We start from the raw sequence: 18,605 nt of genomic DNA, 5'->3' as shown, positions 1-18,605 counted from the left end.
CTAGTATGCAGCTTAAAGAAATCACACCTTCAACCCACTAGTATGTAGTTTAAAGGAATCACACCTTCAACCACTAGTATGTAGTTTAAAGGAATCACACCTTCAACCCACTAGTATACTGTAGCTTAAAAGGAATCACACCTTCAACCCACTAGTGTGTAGCTTAAAAGGAATCACACCTTCAACCCACTAGTGTGTAGCTTAAAGGAATCACACCTTCAACCCACTAGTATGTAGCTTAAAGGAATCACACCTTTCGGGACCTGTAATATTTGGGGCTTATTTCGCCGATATCCGGACTAGATATCCATCAGCCGTATCAAAGACAAAGATAAACCGATAACAGAGGCTTAAAAAGAACATCTCCTCTTTTGTAGAAAGAATTCAATTAAAACGGGGAGCGTTTGTTTTCTTTCATGTGAGGGGCGTCGCCCCGCCTGCCCGGGCTGCCCGCCTGCCTGCCTGCCGGGAGGCCGCGGGGATCAGACGGGGATCTCTTCGGCACGCTCCGGCCGGACGGAGAGTTGGACGGCGGCCTGACTTTATTAAAGACTGGATTAACGCATCGCTCCGTTTTAATGAGCCGTGTCGATATACATCCAGGCCGAGTCGTCGGACTCTGCTGCTGCTGGAAGTTGTCCCTGCTCTTTGAAATCAGGTCAGATTTTCGACGCCGGCCAAAACGTCGGGTCACTGCGTTCACACTGGCTTAGAGACGGCGGCGCCTCTGGGGGCAGGGGGGGGGGGGGGGGGGGCATGGGAGAATGCATGACACGTTGATAATGGCACGTACTTTTATATATATATATTTCTTTTTTAATCTGTTTATTCACCATTTTCAATTTACAAACTTTATAAAAAATGTATATTAAACATACACCCCCCCCCCCCCCCCCCCCCCCCCCCCGCAAAAAGAAAACAACATTGAGCATGAAAAAGAAAATCACAAATAATAAAGAACACTACAGTATGAACAAAAAAAAGCAGCAACAAATAAGAAAATAAACAAATAAAAGCGGGGGGGGGGGGGGGGGGGGGGGTTAGCTGTAGCTCAGGCCCACATCACTCCTCTGCTACTATCAGGGTCTGTCTGGGTGATAAAGGGTCCATTGAGATCCAGTCAAGTCTTATTTCCTCTAGTTTTTAAAGAGGAGCCTGTAGGATTGCTTCATTGATAGCTGCACATAATCGATGTGGCTTTACTGTGAACATTGCTAATGTATTACCACATACCCCCCTCCTAGTCGTCCCTACTAACACAATTGGCAGTGTTAGCGGGTGGGAAGCCGGTGGGGTATGTGTCGTTGTAAACTGCGACTCCTACTGGTCGGTCGGGGACGCCTGTTCAGCAGGGAGGGGATCTGGGGGGAAATAGCGCGAACCTCTGCACGCGTTACGTTCCCCCTGTGAAACTCCTCGCTGTCAGGTGAAAAGAAGTGGCTGGTGACTCCACGCGTATCGGAGGAGGCATGTGGTAGTTCTACACCCTCCCCACGCCGACAGTGGGGCAATGCGCGCAACGACCAGGAATCGAATTGGCATAACGACTAAAATGGGATGGGTGAAAAATACAGAAAGCCCAAAAATAAATATAATAAAAAAAAAAAAAGAAGAATTGAACGCACAGGCTTGCAGTGTGAACATAGCAGAAGCCCGGGACTTAAATGGACATGGTTTTGAGGGGGTTGGGGACAGTTTTAATTGCTATTATGTCTCACCTGACTGTAGTCGCCTGGGGCTGCTGCTCACACGTCTATACTCCTCGCCAGGAAAGTGCTTTGTGGTCCAGATGTTGAGTTATTCTTCTCGCTGAGGCTGACAGACAATAACTCATCTTCATCGCTGAATGTCAGAGCATTATGTTCCATCACTGGTTGCTTGTGTGTAAAGAAAGAGTCTCTTAAAAGGTGCTATAGATGACATTCAGCCACTAGATGTCGCACTACTCCAGCCACACAAACAACTGCCTCTTTGAACTGCTGCGGTCAGGCAAGCGATACCGGAGTCTCGTGGCAAGCACAGAGAGACTAAGAAGAAGCTTCTATCCTCAGGCCATCAGAATGCCAAATGACAATAACAATGTAACAACCATCAGATGCACTCACAGCACACACATCCACACGCACACACTCACTTTAAACAAACAACCTACTGCAGCACCCACTTTACCCACTTTAGAACACCTAAACACACTTTATATTCATTGGCAAAGAATTTGCACTACAACCAATACCTCATTACACCTTACTGTAAATTGTACCTAAATTGTACCTCATCCCATTTCTGCATTGTACTGTATAGTATATAGTATATTGTATTGTAACTCAGTTACTTTTCTACTCTGCATTGTACATTGTATATATGTATATTGAACACTTTTTGTCTACGTACTTGACTTCTATTTTATACTTACTATACTTTTTATACGTATCTATTTTTATCTAGCACAATCTCTGGAGCAAAACAGAAAGAAGCATTTTATATAAAAGTATTCTGTACTTCTGTATGACAACTAATAAAGAAACTTGAACTTGAACTTGAACTAGAGCACCGTTATGTAATTTATCCAATAAAGGTGCTATAGAATATAGATGACATTCAGCCACTAGATGTCGCACTAGAGCACCAGCATGTAATTTATCCAATAAAGGTGCTGATTGATTGATTGATTGAAAACTTTATTAACAGATTGTAGAATGTGTACAATACAGTACAGCTCAATACACATGCAGACCAGAGAAAGACTTTCATCTTGTTTACATCAGGGTCCCCCATTTTCAATTAATCAGGACATATATGACATACATGACATACAGATAGTCAGTACTGCTACATCTATACATTTATGACATACCAGATTTGCAAATACAGTACTGTTTGTGATACAGAAGGAGTCAAGAAAAGGGAGTATATACATTTGACGTAGAAACTGTACATTGGAGGAGGTTGTGTGGGGGGGGTTGGGTACATTGGGATATTGACAACCATACTGGGTAATTTACATTGGAGGTGGTTGGGGGGGGGGGGGGGGGGCGGGGGGCACACTGTATAAACAAGTAATACTGTACATTGAGGGGGGGGGGGAGGAGACACTGTACAAACAAACAAAATTGTACATTGAACTATTGACAAAACCATACTAGGTAAATGACTGTACATTGGAGGGGGTTGGGTTAGGATATTTACAGGGGCCAGTGTTGAATTGCAGTCTCCCGTAGGTGTCCCTTGAGAGAGGTTTTGAAAGTGGGTAGTGATCCACATTCCTTTACAGCTTTGGGTAGGGCGTTCCACATTGATGTGGCATAATTGCGAAACGTGTTTAGTCCCTTATTTGAGCCGAATCTGGGTTTAACATGATTTGTGGAGCTCCCTCTGGTGTTGTGATCGTGGTATTCACTGACCTTTGGGAAGTATTTTGACATGTACATGGGTACCTTGGTCATGTAGTGTATCTTGTAGACCAGGCCCATTGCAAGTTGTTGTACTCTGTCGTCTACTCTAAGCCATCCTAGGTTGTCAAAGTGGGCAGGGGTGAGGTGGGTTCTAGGAGTAAGGTCAAGCAGTAGTCTGACCAGTTTGTTTTGAGATGTTTGTAATTTTGTTTTTAGCGCCTTTGAGGTGCTTTGGTACCATGAGGTGCAAGCATAGTCGTAGTACCCCTGAATGAGTGCTCCTGCCAGAGTCTTCAGGGTGTTCTTGTTTACCAGAGAGGAGATCCGGTACAAGAATCGAGTTCGTTGGTTGACTTTTTTTATTACATTGGATGCCATTTTGTCACAGGAGAGATTAGCCTCTAGGATGGAACCCAGGTAGGTAATTTCATCTTTCCTTGTGACAATATTGTCACCCACTGTAACTGAGAAGCCGTCGGTCTTGCTGAGTTTGTTATTTGAACCGAAGAGAATGGACTCTGTTTTGCCCATGTGTAATGATAGTTTGTTATCAGCGAGCCATATGCAGATTCTGCCTAGTTCCGAGCTGAGGGTTTTTTCAACCTGTAACTTGTTCTTGTCAGAGACCAGCAGGGCTGGATTCAGCCACTGGATGCCGCACTAGAGCACCGTCATGTCATTTTACCCAATAAAGGTGCTATAGATAACATTCAGCCACTAGATGCCGCACTAGAGCACCATCATGTCATTTATCTAATAAAGGTGCTATAGATAACATTCAGCCACTAGATGCCGCACTAGAGCACCGTCATGTCATTTATCCAATCAGGTGCGTTCCACGTGGGGAAATGGGAAGTAGGGAGGGGGTACAGTACATGCACACATGTAAACAACAACAATCATTTTGGACCCGCCAACATTCTTAAATGATGAATTCATTAATCAAGAATTTATTTGGGGGAATACATTTATTCTGCACCTTTCTAAAAACTCTGTGGACTTATTATTTATAATAGAAAAAGAGAAAAGATTACTCTACATAAAAAAGTTATCTAGAGCACCTTTAAGTCACATTCCTAAATATTCAATGAACAATGGATAACTACTAGTATATGAAACATTTGGCCATGATACTGTGCAAGCATCTCACGTGAATCGCAAGACTTCTAAATTGCCGTATAGAAGTCATGCTTTCTTTCAATTTCGGAAGTGCAGTGGGCGAGGTAGATTTTATTTATTTAAATAATTTTAGTTTGTTTGAGAAACCTGGGGTGACAAAGTGGTTCCCTCTTTCACTAAAACGGGAACAGAAATATGCAGAGAGAGAGAGAAGGGAGAGAGAGAGAGAGAGAGAAAGATGTTGGCGCTTTCTGTTTACATCTGGCGAACGAATGTACTCTGCCGTCTCAGGGGAATACCGTTACTGGTTGCCTTCACAAAGTGCAATGTAAAATGGCCCCACTTTTACCTTTTTTTCTGTTAAAGAAAGAAGGGTCAGGAAGACGACGACGCTTCAGGGCACTGAGTGTAGTCGGAGGACGGTGTGTGTGTGTGTGTGTGTGTGTGTGTGTGTATGTGTGTGTGTGTGTGTGTGTGTGTGTGTGTGTGTGTGTGTGTGTGTGTGTGTGTTGAGGGGTAGAAAATAGGATTACAAAAAAAGAGAGGAGAGGACACTTGTGCTCTTTCAGTCAAGCGATGTAGTGGTTAATATTTCAGTGGCAGTATTTAGAGAAACGCGGTAATTGTCCGATCCTTCCATGATAGGTCAGAGTAGAGGCCATCTGTGAGTTATTCGAAGAGCACACGCAAACAATAATGGATTTGAGTAGGTCCCAGCTATAAGCTACTAACCCTACTACCCTCAGTACCTACACAATCAGACAGAAGCTACGAACCCTACTACCCTCAGTACCTACACAATCAGACAGAAGCTACGAACCCTACTACCCTCAGTATCTACACAATCAGACAGAAGCTACGAACCCTACTACCCTCAGTACCTACACAATCTGACAGAAGCTACTAACACAATCAGACAGAAGCTACTAACACTACTACCCTCAGTACCTACACAATCAGACAGAAGCTACTAACACAATCAGACAGAAGCTACTAACACTACTACCCTCAGTACCTACACAATCAGACAGAAGCTACGAACCCTACTACCCTCAGTACCTACACAATCAGACAGAAGCTACTAACACAGACAGAAGCTACGAACCCTACTACCCTCAGTTCTACACAATCAGACAGAAGCTACTAACACAATCAGACAGAAGCTACTAACACTACTACCCTCAGTACCTACACAATCAGACATCATCTACTAACACAATCAGACATAAGCTACTAACCCCACTACCCGCAGTACCTACACAACCAGACATAATCTACTAGCACTACTACCCTCAGTACCTACACAATCAGACAGAAGCTACTAAACCTACTACCCTCAGTACCTACACAATCAGACAGAAGCTACTAAACCTACTACCCCTCACTACATACACAATCAGACATCATCTACTAACACAATCAGACAGAAGCTAATAACCCTACTGCCCTCAGTACCTACACAACCAGACAAGCTACTAACCCTACTACCCTCAGTACCTACACAATCAGACAAGCTACTAACCCTACTACCCTCAGTACCTACACAATCAGACAGAAGCTACTAACCCTACTACCCTCAGTACCTACACAATCAGACATAAGCTACTAACCCTACTACCCTCAGTACCTACACAATCAGACAGAAGCTACTAAACCTACTACCCTCACTACGTACACAATCAGACACCATCTACTAACACAATCAGATAGAAGCTACTAACCCTACTACCCTCAGTATCTACACAACCAGACAGAAGCTACTAACCCTACTACCCTCAGTACCTACACAACCAGACAGAAGCTACTAACCCTACTACCCTCAGTACCTACACAATCAGACAAGCTACTAACCCCACTTCCCTCAGTACAGTTTTTTTTTAATTTGTATTCATTTATAAATGTATAACTGTTGATTGATATGCACTGTCCCTGATCAAATAAACGGAGTAAACTAAACTAAACTACCTACAGACAGAAGCTACTAACCCTATACCCTGAGTACCTACACAAACAGACATAAGCTACTAACCCGACTGCCCTCAGTACCTACACAATCAGACAGAAACTACTAACCGTACTAATGATAATGGATCTGAGTAGGTCCCAGAAAATCAGTCTGAAGACTAATTTTCCTCTCATAAAAACAGTGTAGACGTTAGGCCACTGTGACGCGCGGGGAGCGGGGGGAGAGTAGGTCGTACCTGGATCAAGTCCTGACCGGATCCCAGTGCCGACAGCGGGAGACTCCGGAGGCAGAGGAAGGAGAGCAACCCGACAACGGGTCTGTTTAATCGGGCGGAGCGGGACAGACAGACACTGGGTGGCAGGAGGAGCAGTGGTGGAAGAAGTACACAGTTCCTTTTACTTAAGTAAAAGTAGAAATACTCAGATAAATGAGTACTCTGGTCAAAGTAAAATCCCATTCAAATTCGACTTAAGTAAAAGTAGAGAGGTATTTGCTATTGAATGTATTTACGTATCTAAAGTAAAGGTATGCATTCTACATGCCGTTTGTGTATTCCAGAGCTTGGGAGCGTTCAACCCTTGATCCATTGACCTCTAAAGGTGATGTTAAAGTGGTATATCGTCCAGTTCTGCTGCTCTGATTTAAGGTTATGTTAAAGTGGTATATCGTCCAGTTCTGCTGCTCTGATTTAAGGTTATGTTAAAGTGGTATATCGTCCAGTTCTGCTGCTCTGATTTAAGGTTATGTTAAAGTGGTATATCGTCCAGTTCTGCTGCTCTGATTTAAGGTTATGTTAAAGTGGTATATCGTCCAGTTCTGCTGCTCTGATTTAATGTTATGTTAAAGTGGTATATCGTCCAGTTCTGCTGCTCTGATTTAAGGTTATGTTAAAGTGGTATATCGTCCAGTTCTGCTGCTCTGATTTAAGGTTATGTTAAAGTGGTATATCGTCCAGTTCTGCTTCAAATATGAAAGTATATAATCTTCATAAAATGTTGCCATGTTTTCTATGCAAAATCTTTTTCTTCAAAGTAACTAGTAACCGATGAGTTAAGATAAATGTAGTGGAGTAAAAAGTGCAATATTTCGTTTGAAATGTAGTGGAGAACAAGTATAAACTAACCCTACTACCCTCAGTATACACAATCAAGACAGAGGCTTCAGGATCTACACTCTATGCTTTTAGAACAAGATGCTATGCTAAGATCAGCTGCTACCGTGCAGGAGGGAAGTTAACACGTGTGTCCCGCCCCTTGTCATGGAAATAAACACCACGGTGTCTGTTACTGAGAGGCAACATGCATGCAGCATGGTTTGGGCGTTACATCATTAACTGATGAACAGACTAAAGTAAATAGTGAATCTGCCTACACTTGAAAGGTACATTGTCGGTATGGGGGGTTGGGGGGGGGGGGGATTGGCCACTTCCGTGATTGATTTGGTTGTAGAGTACGTCAGTGAAGTCTACGTCCTCAAGGTAACCATGCCAAACACACTCAATAAAACCCAGAAGACGGTAGACACCCGGCGATTGGGAGATTGATTGGGTCTGGGCAGGTTTACAGGAGGACGTGTCGAGAGGTGTATTAGTAGGGATGTTCGATATTGGCTTTTTTACCTATATATGATATACCGATATTGTCCAACTCTTAATTTCCGATACCGATATCAACCGATACCGATATATGCAGGGTCCCCCCCCCCCCCCCCCCCCCCCAAAAACGGAATAATTTCAGGTAATTAACATTACATATCTCTTGTTGTGGAATTAACACAACATTATGCATACTTTTGACAATAAATAAAATAAGAATTTGTTCTTACTTGCTTACCAGGGTAAATAAAGGTTAAATAAATGTAAAAATAAAAAAAGATAATTGAAAACCGATACCGATAATTTCCGATATTACATTTTAATGCCAATATCGGCCGATAATATTGGTAGGCCGATAATATCGGACATCCCTAGTGTATAGAGTTCTAGTATTTATATGGAATGGCTACTGTAGCGCAGGTGTAGAGAGTTCTAGTTTATATGGAATGGCTACTGTAGTGCAGGTGTAAAGAGTGCCATTCTAGTTTATCTGTAGAATGGCTGGACAGAGGCCTTGCTGATGCAAAATAATGGATATTTAAAGAAGATAGTTGACTTTAATTTCCTCGTCAAGGAAAGGAAGGGTTTTCATTTGAGGGCTGCTATATTCTGGCCTGAAAAACCACCAGTCAGGACAGCTGAAACCATCACAGTCAGGACAGCTGAAACCATCACAGTCAGGACAACTGAAACCACCACAGTCAGGACAGCTGAAACCATCACAGTCAGGACAGCTGAAACCATCACAGTCAGGACAACTGAAACCACCACAGTCAGGACAGCTGAAACCATCACAGCCAGGACAGCTGAAACCACCACAGTCAGGACAACTGAAACCATCACAGTCAGGACAGCTGAAACCATCACAGTCAGGACAGCTGAAACCATCACAGTCAGGACAGCTGAAACCACCACAGTCAGGACAGCTGAAACCACCACAGTCAGGACAGCTGAAACCATCACAGTCAGGACAGCTGAAACCACCACAGTCAGGACAGCTGAAACCACCACAGTCAGGACAGCTGAAACCATCACAGTCAGGACAACTGAAACCATCACAGTCAGGAGAGCTGAAACCATCACAGTCAGGACAGCTGAAACCATCACAGTCAGGACAGACAGCTGAAACCATCACAGTCAGGACAGCTGAAACCACCACAGTCAGGACAGCCGAAACCTGTCCAGTTTGACTATGCTTAATGCGTATTGTCAATCAAAACAGTCAACAATATTTATGAAACTTCGTCTCTGCGCTTGACCCATCCCGTCGCCTTTCCCCCCAAGGGCAGTGAGTGTTTGTTTAAAGTGAGTGTGTGCATGTGGATGTGCGTCCATTGAATGTAGATGGTTGGGTTAGTGCTTGTTAGTGTTTATTTTATAAAAAAAAATGTATATGTTTTTGTAGATTTTTTTTTTACTACCGGGCAGTCTGGTAGAGAGAGAGGGAGAGGAGGACATGGGAGACAGAGCAGGGGAAGACATTCGGCAAAGAACGCTGGGTGCGGGAATCGAACCCGGGTCGGCCGTGATGCGACGCAGCGTGTTACGTGGTTCGCCACTTGGGCACCCCATGTTAGTGGTTGTTTAACAACCAGGAAATTCCCAAGAGAAAATGTTATGTATTGTAGTTGAAATCTAGTACAAAAAGTTCAGCGAATCTCTTAGTTACAAGAAGATTGTGCTATCAATCTTTCAGTTATGTTTGTACAGTATATGTGATCAAGAATCAAGAGGTTTATTTGTCACATACATACCAGGGCATACAGTGAAATGCGGGTGGTCATGGCCGCATTGATTGTGCAAAATACAATAATAAAATAGGCATAGAAAAAATAAAATAGGTAAGACACAAGATATGCATGGTAAAAAAGACATGCTAAGTTCCTGAGAAACTGGTTCCTATATACACTACTATACAATATACAATTTTAACTCTTTAACTCCTTAAAGTATCTAAATTATACTATACAGTACCTCCTTCCTTTAAAGTTACTTTCTATTTTTTAAAGTGACATTTTGTTTAAAGTGATTGTTTTAGCGGATGTGTGTGTGTGTGTGTGTGTGTGTGTGTGTGTGTGTGTGTGTGTGTGTGTGTGTGTGTGTGTGTGTGTGTGTGTGTGTGTGTGTGTGTGTGTGTGTGTGTGTGTGTGTGTGTGTGTGTGTGTGTGTGTGTGTGTGTGTGTGGGTGTGTGTGGGTGTGTGTGTGTGTGTGTGTGTGTGTGTGTGTGTGTGTGTGTGTGTGTGTGTGTGTGTGTGTGTGCGTGTAGCTGAAATACCAACAGCTACAGCAGACCATCTCACAGCTAGGCTGCAGATGTAAACTCCTAGTTTTTATCTTTGGCAGCCTAGGGTATGTGCACAAGTTGGTTGTGAGGGGCCTACAAATAGCCGGTCTCCCCAAAAGGAAGGCCAAGCAGTTAGCCAGGTACTGCTCAGTATCAGCAATTATAGGAAGCCGCTCAATTTGGAGGAGGCGCTGTTACCTTTTCCCATGATTCTGCCGTCCATGCACCTTGTACCTGACTGTTCTTTCATAATTTTCTGACTGCACTCGCATTGTTTATGTCCTTTGTATGAGGCCTCCTTGTACTCAGGGTGCGATCCAAGAGGGGAGCCCGGGGAGCTATAGCTCCCCTAGATCAGACATCAGCTCCCCTGGGGGTCTCTAAAGCTCCCCTGGGAGCTGTATCATCATCGTGTATAATAATAAACGTATGCTATTTTGGATGTATGATTAATGATTTGCGTGTAGTGGCTACTTACTGGGACACAATTCACGGCATTCTAGCCTTTTGTGGTGTTTACTACATCTCCCATGACCCTTAGCGGGGGATGACGTAGATAAAGAGAGACAGTGAAAGTTGAATGGAAGTGTTGTTTGTGAGACGGGGCTCACCCAAAGATGATGCTATGGATCGCACACTGCTTGTACTTCTGTTCATGTGGACATAAATAAACATTTCAAGTGTGTGTGTGTGTGTGTGTGTGTGTGTGTGTGTGTGTGTGTGTGTGTGTGTGTGTGTGTGTGTGTGTGTGTGTGTGTGTGTGTGTGTGTGTGTGTGTGTGTGTGTGTGTGTGTGTGTGTGTGTGTGTGTGTGTGTGTGTGTGTGTGTGTGTGTGTGTGTGTGTGTGTGTGTCTGTGTGTGCTCATGTGTACTTGTGAGTGGAGAGTTCAGTGTTCAGTGTTCTGATGGCCTGGGAGGAGAAGCTGAGCCGGAGTCTCTCTGTTCTTGCAGCGTGTGACCGTCAGTGATGCCAGTAACGCGTTACTAAGTAACGCGTTATTGTAATCTGATTACTTTTCCCTGAAAATAGTAATCTAACGCGTTAATCTTTAAAAGCCAGTAATCTGATTGCAGTTACTTGTCCAAGTGGCTGTGCATTACTATTTCGTTACTATCTCATCATAAATTCATAATGCAGGCGGAATGCAGTATTTTATTTCGTTTTCGACAGTCAAAAATACATTTTGAGCTGTTTTTCTTTTGGGAGTGACGTGGTGTGGCAGTGAAAGGGTTAAATACAAGAATGTGTCCCGCGGCGTGACTGGTCCCTCTGTCTGTGAGTGACTCTGCTTTGGTTCAATCACATTCCCCATCCACAGTCTGCGAATCAGAGGCAGAGTAGGGCGGGTCTTCACAGCACGTCATGTGACATATGCGCCAATCGTGTGACAGCAGGGCTCCGTCGTCGGAGAATTCCACCCCAAAACGCTTGGCAAAATTAAAAGTGAAACCGCAAGATGACTTTTGCGGTTTCTGTTCAGAATTCCACCCCAAAACGCTAGTCTAAACGTAGCCTCAGTCACTACTTCACGGCGGAGGAAACAAAATACTGTCTACCGCTAAAAACAGCACATCCAATTGCATTGAAAGCATCTGGAATCACAACACTAGCCGACGCTTCGACTAGGTACAGGAGGGTTGATGGTGGCAGAGCAAAAGCTCTTATTTGCCAGATTTACAGTTAATTTACATGTTAAAGAGAGGATGGTTGTATGTTTATAGAGAGACATTTATAAAAACAATTTAATAGTTACAGTTGATATAATTGAATAGTTCAGCCTGCATTTGTTAGATGTGATACACTGGTTTTGTAAAACCACTGGCTGGCTGCTCTAATGCTGTGAGCATCATAGACTGTTGCTTTACCATACTTGATGGTACAGAAGCTGAAGCACTAGTTTAACAATTTACGTTATGTGCAGAGAAACAAGTTAAAAACAATTTATGCACTTTCAATAAAGCGTTTAAAAAAAAACTGTTGGGGGAACGACGACGACTTCGTAACCTAGTTACTTTCAAAGTAACTAAGTTACTCTGAAAATCAAGTAATCAGTAAAGTAACTTAGATTACTTTTTAAAGGAGTAATCAGTAATCAGTAATCAGATTACTTTTACAAGTAATCTGTGGCATCACTGGTGACCGTAGGCGCTTGCCTGACCGCAGCAGCTTGAACAGGCTGTTGTTGGGGTGGTGGGGGTCTTTCATAATTTTGCAGGCTCTGGATTGGCACCTCTTGTTATATAAGTCCTGCAGGGGTGGTAGTGCAATACCCGTAGTACGCTCTGCTGAGCGCACCACTCTCTGGAGTGCCTTCCTGTCCTGTGCCGTGCCGTTTCCAAACCAGGCAGTGATGTTTCCAGTCAGAATGCTCTCTACAGCCCCGGAATAGAAGGAGTGGAGTATCTTCCCCGATACTCTGAACTTCCTTAACTGTCTCAGGTGGTAGAGGCGCTGTTTCGCCTTTTTCACCACAGAATCTATGCGTGTAGACCATGTCAGGTCCTCTGTGATGTGGACTCCCAGGTACTTGAAACTGCTCACCCTGTCCACGATAGCCCCGTTTATCCACAGTGGCGTGTGTGTCCCCTGCTGTATTCTCCTAAAATCCACGATCAGCTCTTTGGTTTTATCAATGTTCAGGAGTAGGCTGTTATCCCGGCACCAGCGTGCCAGTTCATCAACCTCCTCCCGGTAGGCCTTCTCGTCATTGTTAGAGATCAGCCCCACCACCACGTGTCGTCCGCAAACTTCACTATGGAGTTTACAGGAGGTGTATGTGATGTATCAACCACTGGTCACTGGTCCAAGCAGCTGTTCCCGCATGCTTCAAAAAACCACATCCATCGTGCCAGCGTTGAAACAGTTCCCCCCGCCCCTGTGTGCTGCTATAGCGCCCGAATTTCCCCCAAGGGGGATCAATAAAGGAATATCTTGTCGTATCTTATCTTGTGTGAAAATTAACTAATTGGGTTTTATTTATTTATATATAAAAGAAAAAAACATACACGGTTGGGGTGGTGGGCAAGTTAGGCCTTAAAGAAAAAAATTGTTTGGTTCCGGTTGCCGACCGACCCTGCCGATTTAGGTGTGACCCAATTTATTTTATGAGTTTAAAGATTTAAAATAAAAAAAAATAATAATAAAATAAAAAAAATTACAATAAAGTTTCATAAAAATCTTAGTCAAACCTTTAGTATTATGGATTTCAAACATGCTGGCAGAGTACATGCATCCATGTTGTCGTGAACATTTTAATTAAATAAAGAAATTCCCTATCCAGTGGGAAAAAATTAAATACTCCAAAAACCTCCATGACGTCACAGCGCCTGTATGCAGGGTGCGATCCAGGAGGGGAGCCCGGGGAGCTATAGCTCCCCTAGATCAGACATCAGCTCCCCTGCAAACTTGATTTGCGATTTTTTGGGGGGTCTCTAAATTACTATTATATATTATTCACTGACAGTGAAGCTGACAGAGCAGCAGGAGGCGGGAATCGGATCATCTACAGGCGCGCCGCGCAATTACACCTGCGGCTGGTGCTGCTCAGGTGGCCGTGGGGACTATTATTAGTTAAATATAAATCATTGTTTTGAGATTCACGTCACTCACAGTGGTGACTGTGGTGGGCGTCAGCGTCACTGCAGGCAGCCAATGTATCGATTCGTCGCAGCCAATGTAAATGCAGCAAGCAAATAAATTTAGCCTATTAGGGTCTTCAAATATGATATGAAATATGGGCGCGTTTCCTAGTGGTCGAAGCAAGCTCAGTGACTCGTCAGTCGAGAAAATAATGCTTGGGACCAGGAGTATTTCATATTGTTAGTAAGTCAGGAGTCTGAGAGATAATCATCTCTATCTAACTAAATAGATATTTTTTTTATCATGGAATGTGCTGTGGAAGCCCCGTCCAGACGGCCGGACGGTAAGTGAGTTGTCCTGAGCACTCCTCGCTGAGAGGCGCACCGCGCGCCGCGCACCCCCCCCCCCCCCCCGACGCGGGCTCACCCAAAGATCTTGCTATGGATCGCACACTGCCTGTATGAACCACCGCCGTTGGGATCCAATGAGTTCCAAAACGGGCATGAAACAACCCTCACCCAGCTCGTGCAGCTGTATCATCCAGTAGCCGTGGAATGATTGAGCTTTCAGTCCAAAAGACGTCGTCGGTAAGTAGCACAGCGAGTCCTTCCTGACCCAGCAAAAAATAAATAAAAAAGGAAGTGAAATCACTTTGTCGTGTCGACGCGCGTCTCCTTCTCTGCCCGGCGCCGGAGATCAGTGAGGACTCGCTGAAAGTTTAATGACAGAATTGCAACTGAGTTAAATGTTGCTGTTGGTGGCGAGCCAGCCATCATGCATGTGAAAATCCAACAATGTTATTTGCATCAGTAAATCTCTTGAGTGACAGAAACACAGCTGATGAAGCTCACACGCCAGAGTACCGTCGGCGTTCTAGTCGCTGAATGGTCTCAGACTATTTGATTTGATTGTTTGTTTGAAACCGACCTCTTGCTAGTATTATCGGTTCATAGTGGCCTTGTTACTTGTCCGATTGGGCTGGAGAATACCTCCGATTAAGGTCTCTCCACTAATGCTACGCAGGGAGGTGTTTGCTAAAAGAAATACCTGATATTGTGGACTTTAATGATCCAGACGCATATTTGCTCAAATTAGATTAGATTAGATGAAATTACATTCAAATGTATTGTCATTATACAGCACAAGTACAGTACAATGACAAGAAGTTTGGCATCCAACCAGAGAAGTAAAGTGCAATAGTAATATACAATGTACTACAGGTGATTTATACTGGGTATAAAATATATAAATGAGTACTACTGAGTAATAGTGATACTCAGATGTATGTACAGAGTTGTAGTATTAATATGTACACTGATACAGGTATAAAGACACTATGGTAGTTAGGGATGCCCCGATCACGTTTTTTGCCACCGATACCGATCACCGATCGTCGTGAGCCATATCGGCCGATACCGATCCGATACCGATTGTTTTTGATTAAAAAGAAATAAAAAATTATTTTATATACATTTTTTTTTTTTTTATAAAATATATATATTATATAATTAGACTTGTACTTGTATTATCTGCGACTGCGAGACATCGCCACCACGCAACAAGTCAAAATGCTCACTATCTGCAAACAGCTCCACTGTCTGTGTGTACTCTAGTAGCCCAGCTCCAAAAAGGATTCTCCGGCGCTGCAGCGGGACCCCATTGGTAACGTTAAGTGCTTTGGTCATTTCACATTCAGCAAGCCCTCAGCTCGAATACGCATTAAATCAATGTTATAAGACATTGATATCAAGAGCTATCTGTAGCTACTGCTAGCCGGCTAGATGACGTTAAGACAGAACTTTAGTTCAATGGGACATTTAGTTTTGAACAGTAAACGAACGTCAGCTAACGCAAGCTAACTGAGGTATGAACATGAACTACTAGACTTTCTGGATCATTTGTTGATATCAGGAGCTATCGGTAGCTAGCCGGCTAAATACCGTTAGACAATGCCTACTAAACGTGAATAGTTGACTGGGTAATTTTGTTTAAACAGTAACGATAGCTAGGTAGCTAACGTTAGCGCAGGTCGAATGCAGTGCACTACAGACTCGAGCAGAGGAGCCGCACCTCTTTGTTTACAAACTCTACACGGGGGCGGGCGGGGCTAGGGAGGAGGAGCAGCGGCAGTTTGCAGGTCGTGTGTGTCTGAGACAGACAGTGAGTGAGAGCTTCGCTTGATCGGTTTCCGCTATCGGCGAATATGACTAATTATCGGAATTCACAGATTGCATATTTATACTGAGTATCGGCCGATAACGATCGGTGGCCGATCGATCGGGGCATCCCTAATGGTAGTAAGTCATACTGGCCAGCAGCGTAAGAGTAGGTAAGATATATGTACAGATATAGATATAGTATCTACAGATATACAGCTATATATATAGTATCTACAGATATGTACATATATAGATATAGTATCTACAGATAAGTACAGCTATATATATATATATATATATATAGTATCTACAGATATGCACAGATAATATAGTATCTACAGATATGCACAGATATAGTATCTAGTCTACAGATATGCACAGATATAGATATAGTATCTACAGATATGCACAGATATAGATATAGTATCTACAGATATGCACAGCTATATATATAGTAGATCTACAGATATGCACAGATATAGATATAGTATCTACAGATATGCACAGATATAGTATCTAGTCTGCAGATATGCACAGATATAGATATAGTATCTACATATATGTACAGATATAGATATAGTATCTAGTATCTACATATATGCACAGATATAGAGATAGTATACTATCTACAGATATATACAGATATAGAGATAGTATCTACAGAACAATGGAGTGTGAGTCACCAGATGGATTTGGAGATATCTGCCATCATAGATTATGTTGATTAACGGGAGTCATGATTTCTGGAGAGAGACGTTGCTTTCGAGTTTCTCAAATGTGTTTTTCTTGTGCTTCGAGCGCCGCGAGCCGCTAGCAGACTTCTCAGATCACACCCAGACGATCTGGATGGATAGATATTAGAAGGGAGGAAATATATTTGTCTTTTTTCTTTTGGGCAAACTGCCCCTTATAATCAATCCAATGCTTGAGATGGTCCCTACCAGGTGAACCCGCTGGAGAAGCCTTGGGAATAAAAGTTGAGATGTGTGTGTGTCCCCTACCCAACCCCCCCCCCCCCCCCCCCCACCCACCTCAAATGTACAGCCCCCACCCACCCAACCCCACCCCACCCACCCAACCTCCTCCAATGTACAGTTTCTATGTCAAATGTATACACTCTTTTGCTGGACACTTTTGTATCACAAACAGTACTGTATTTGCAAATCTGATATGTCATAAATGTATAGATGTAGCAGTACTGTCTATCTGTATGTCATGTATGTCATATATGTTATGATGAATTGAAAATGGGGGACCCTGATGTAAACAAGACGAAAGTCTTTCTCTGGTCTGCATCCCCTTAACAATTGTATGTATTGAGCCGTACTGTATTGTACCCATTCTGCAATCTGTTAATAAACTTTTCAATCAATCAATCAATTCCCTCTCGGTCTCCACTAATGTGTGCTGGTTGCTGTGAGACTGGAAGGTAGGGTGGATGCGAGGGGGCTTTTGTCTTGGTGTCAGTTTGATCCTTGGATGTGTTTACTTGTGTGCGCTTGCTTCTGGTAAAGAACAAAACCCTTAAAACCTTTTACACATTTTCTTTTGTACATAAATTAAAAGATGACACGGTCTGCTGTGTGGTACGTACGTTCCACCATCTCTACTGCCTTAAACGTTGAGTTTGGAGATACATGATATCATCATGATCTGACAACCCCCTCCATCTCCAACACATTTAAATTCTGGAGTGAAATAATTTATTTGTGTGCTTAAAAAAAAACGAAATACATTTCCGACTGCAATGTGTTGTTTGTTCTTTTGCTGTTTACTTTTGTCGTATTTTTATACTGTTTATTTAGTATATTTCTCATATTTTTTATATTCAGATGTTATTTTATCGCCTATATTTATGTCTTTCTTCTATTACCCTGCCCATGCCTGTACCTCCTCTCCCCCCTCCCCCCATGCGGCTATGATGCCCGAATTTCCCCAAGGGGATCAATAAAGGAATGTTTTATCGTATCTTATCTTATCGTATCTTATCTTATCTTATCTTATCTTATCTTATCTTATCTTATCTTATCTTCCAGGTCTTCCAGTCGTCGTGGGTATGAGCATCAACATAGCAAGTATCGACTCCATCTCAGAAGTAAACATGGTGAGTTAAGTGCACACCCTTGTCTTACCCTTAACACTAGCACAGCCATGGAGAAAATGCTACTAATTCCCGCCAGGAATGCGGAACGCCAGATGACCCGACAGCTTATATGAGAAATATGAGAAAAATAAACAGTGTAAACGATATAATTACTGGATGGATGGAAGAGCCACACATTGACAGGCAAAGAGCCACATGCGGCTCGCGAGCCACGGGTTGGCCACCCCTGCGCTAGACGCTCGCAAAGTGCTGTGACTTTCGTCTGTTCCAACGGCCCATAATATGTGGAGTAACGTTCTAATTACATTTTCCTGAAATCATTTAGAAATTTCAGAAACCGTGCCAGATAAAACGGGTACTTTTAGGAAAAGTCATTGAGTTACAGAGATGGAGCTCGACCGAGTGA

General features: G+C 43.1%; 1 protein-coding gene across 1 annotated transcript in view; it reads left to right on the top strand.

The window, feature by feature from the left end:
- gabrb4 (gamma-aminobutyric acid type A receptor subunit beta4) overlaps positions 1 to 18,605 on the top strand; it is a gene marked incomplete at both ends in the record, with an annotated part of 223,158 nt that overhangs the window by 91,920 nt on the left and 112,633 nt on the right. The window contains 1 exon segment of the mRNA XM_084320577.1: positions 18,132 to 18,199. Coding sequence (XP_084176703.1) covers positions 18,132 to 18,199 — 68 coding nt within the window.

This window comes from Notolepis coatsorum, assembly GCF_963971535.1.
Source record: "Notolepis coatsorum genome assembly, chromosome: 8".
In the NCBI taxonomy this organism is placed as follows: domain Eukaryota; kingdom Metazoa; phylum Chordata; class Actinopteri; order Aulopiformes; family Paralepididae; genus Notolepis; species Notolepis coatsorum.
Note: the sequence above shows the minus strand (reverse complement) of the source record. Positions and strands in the feature narration are given on the sequence as shown.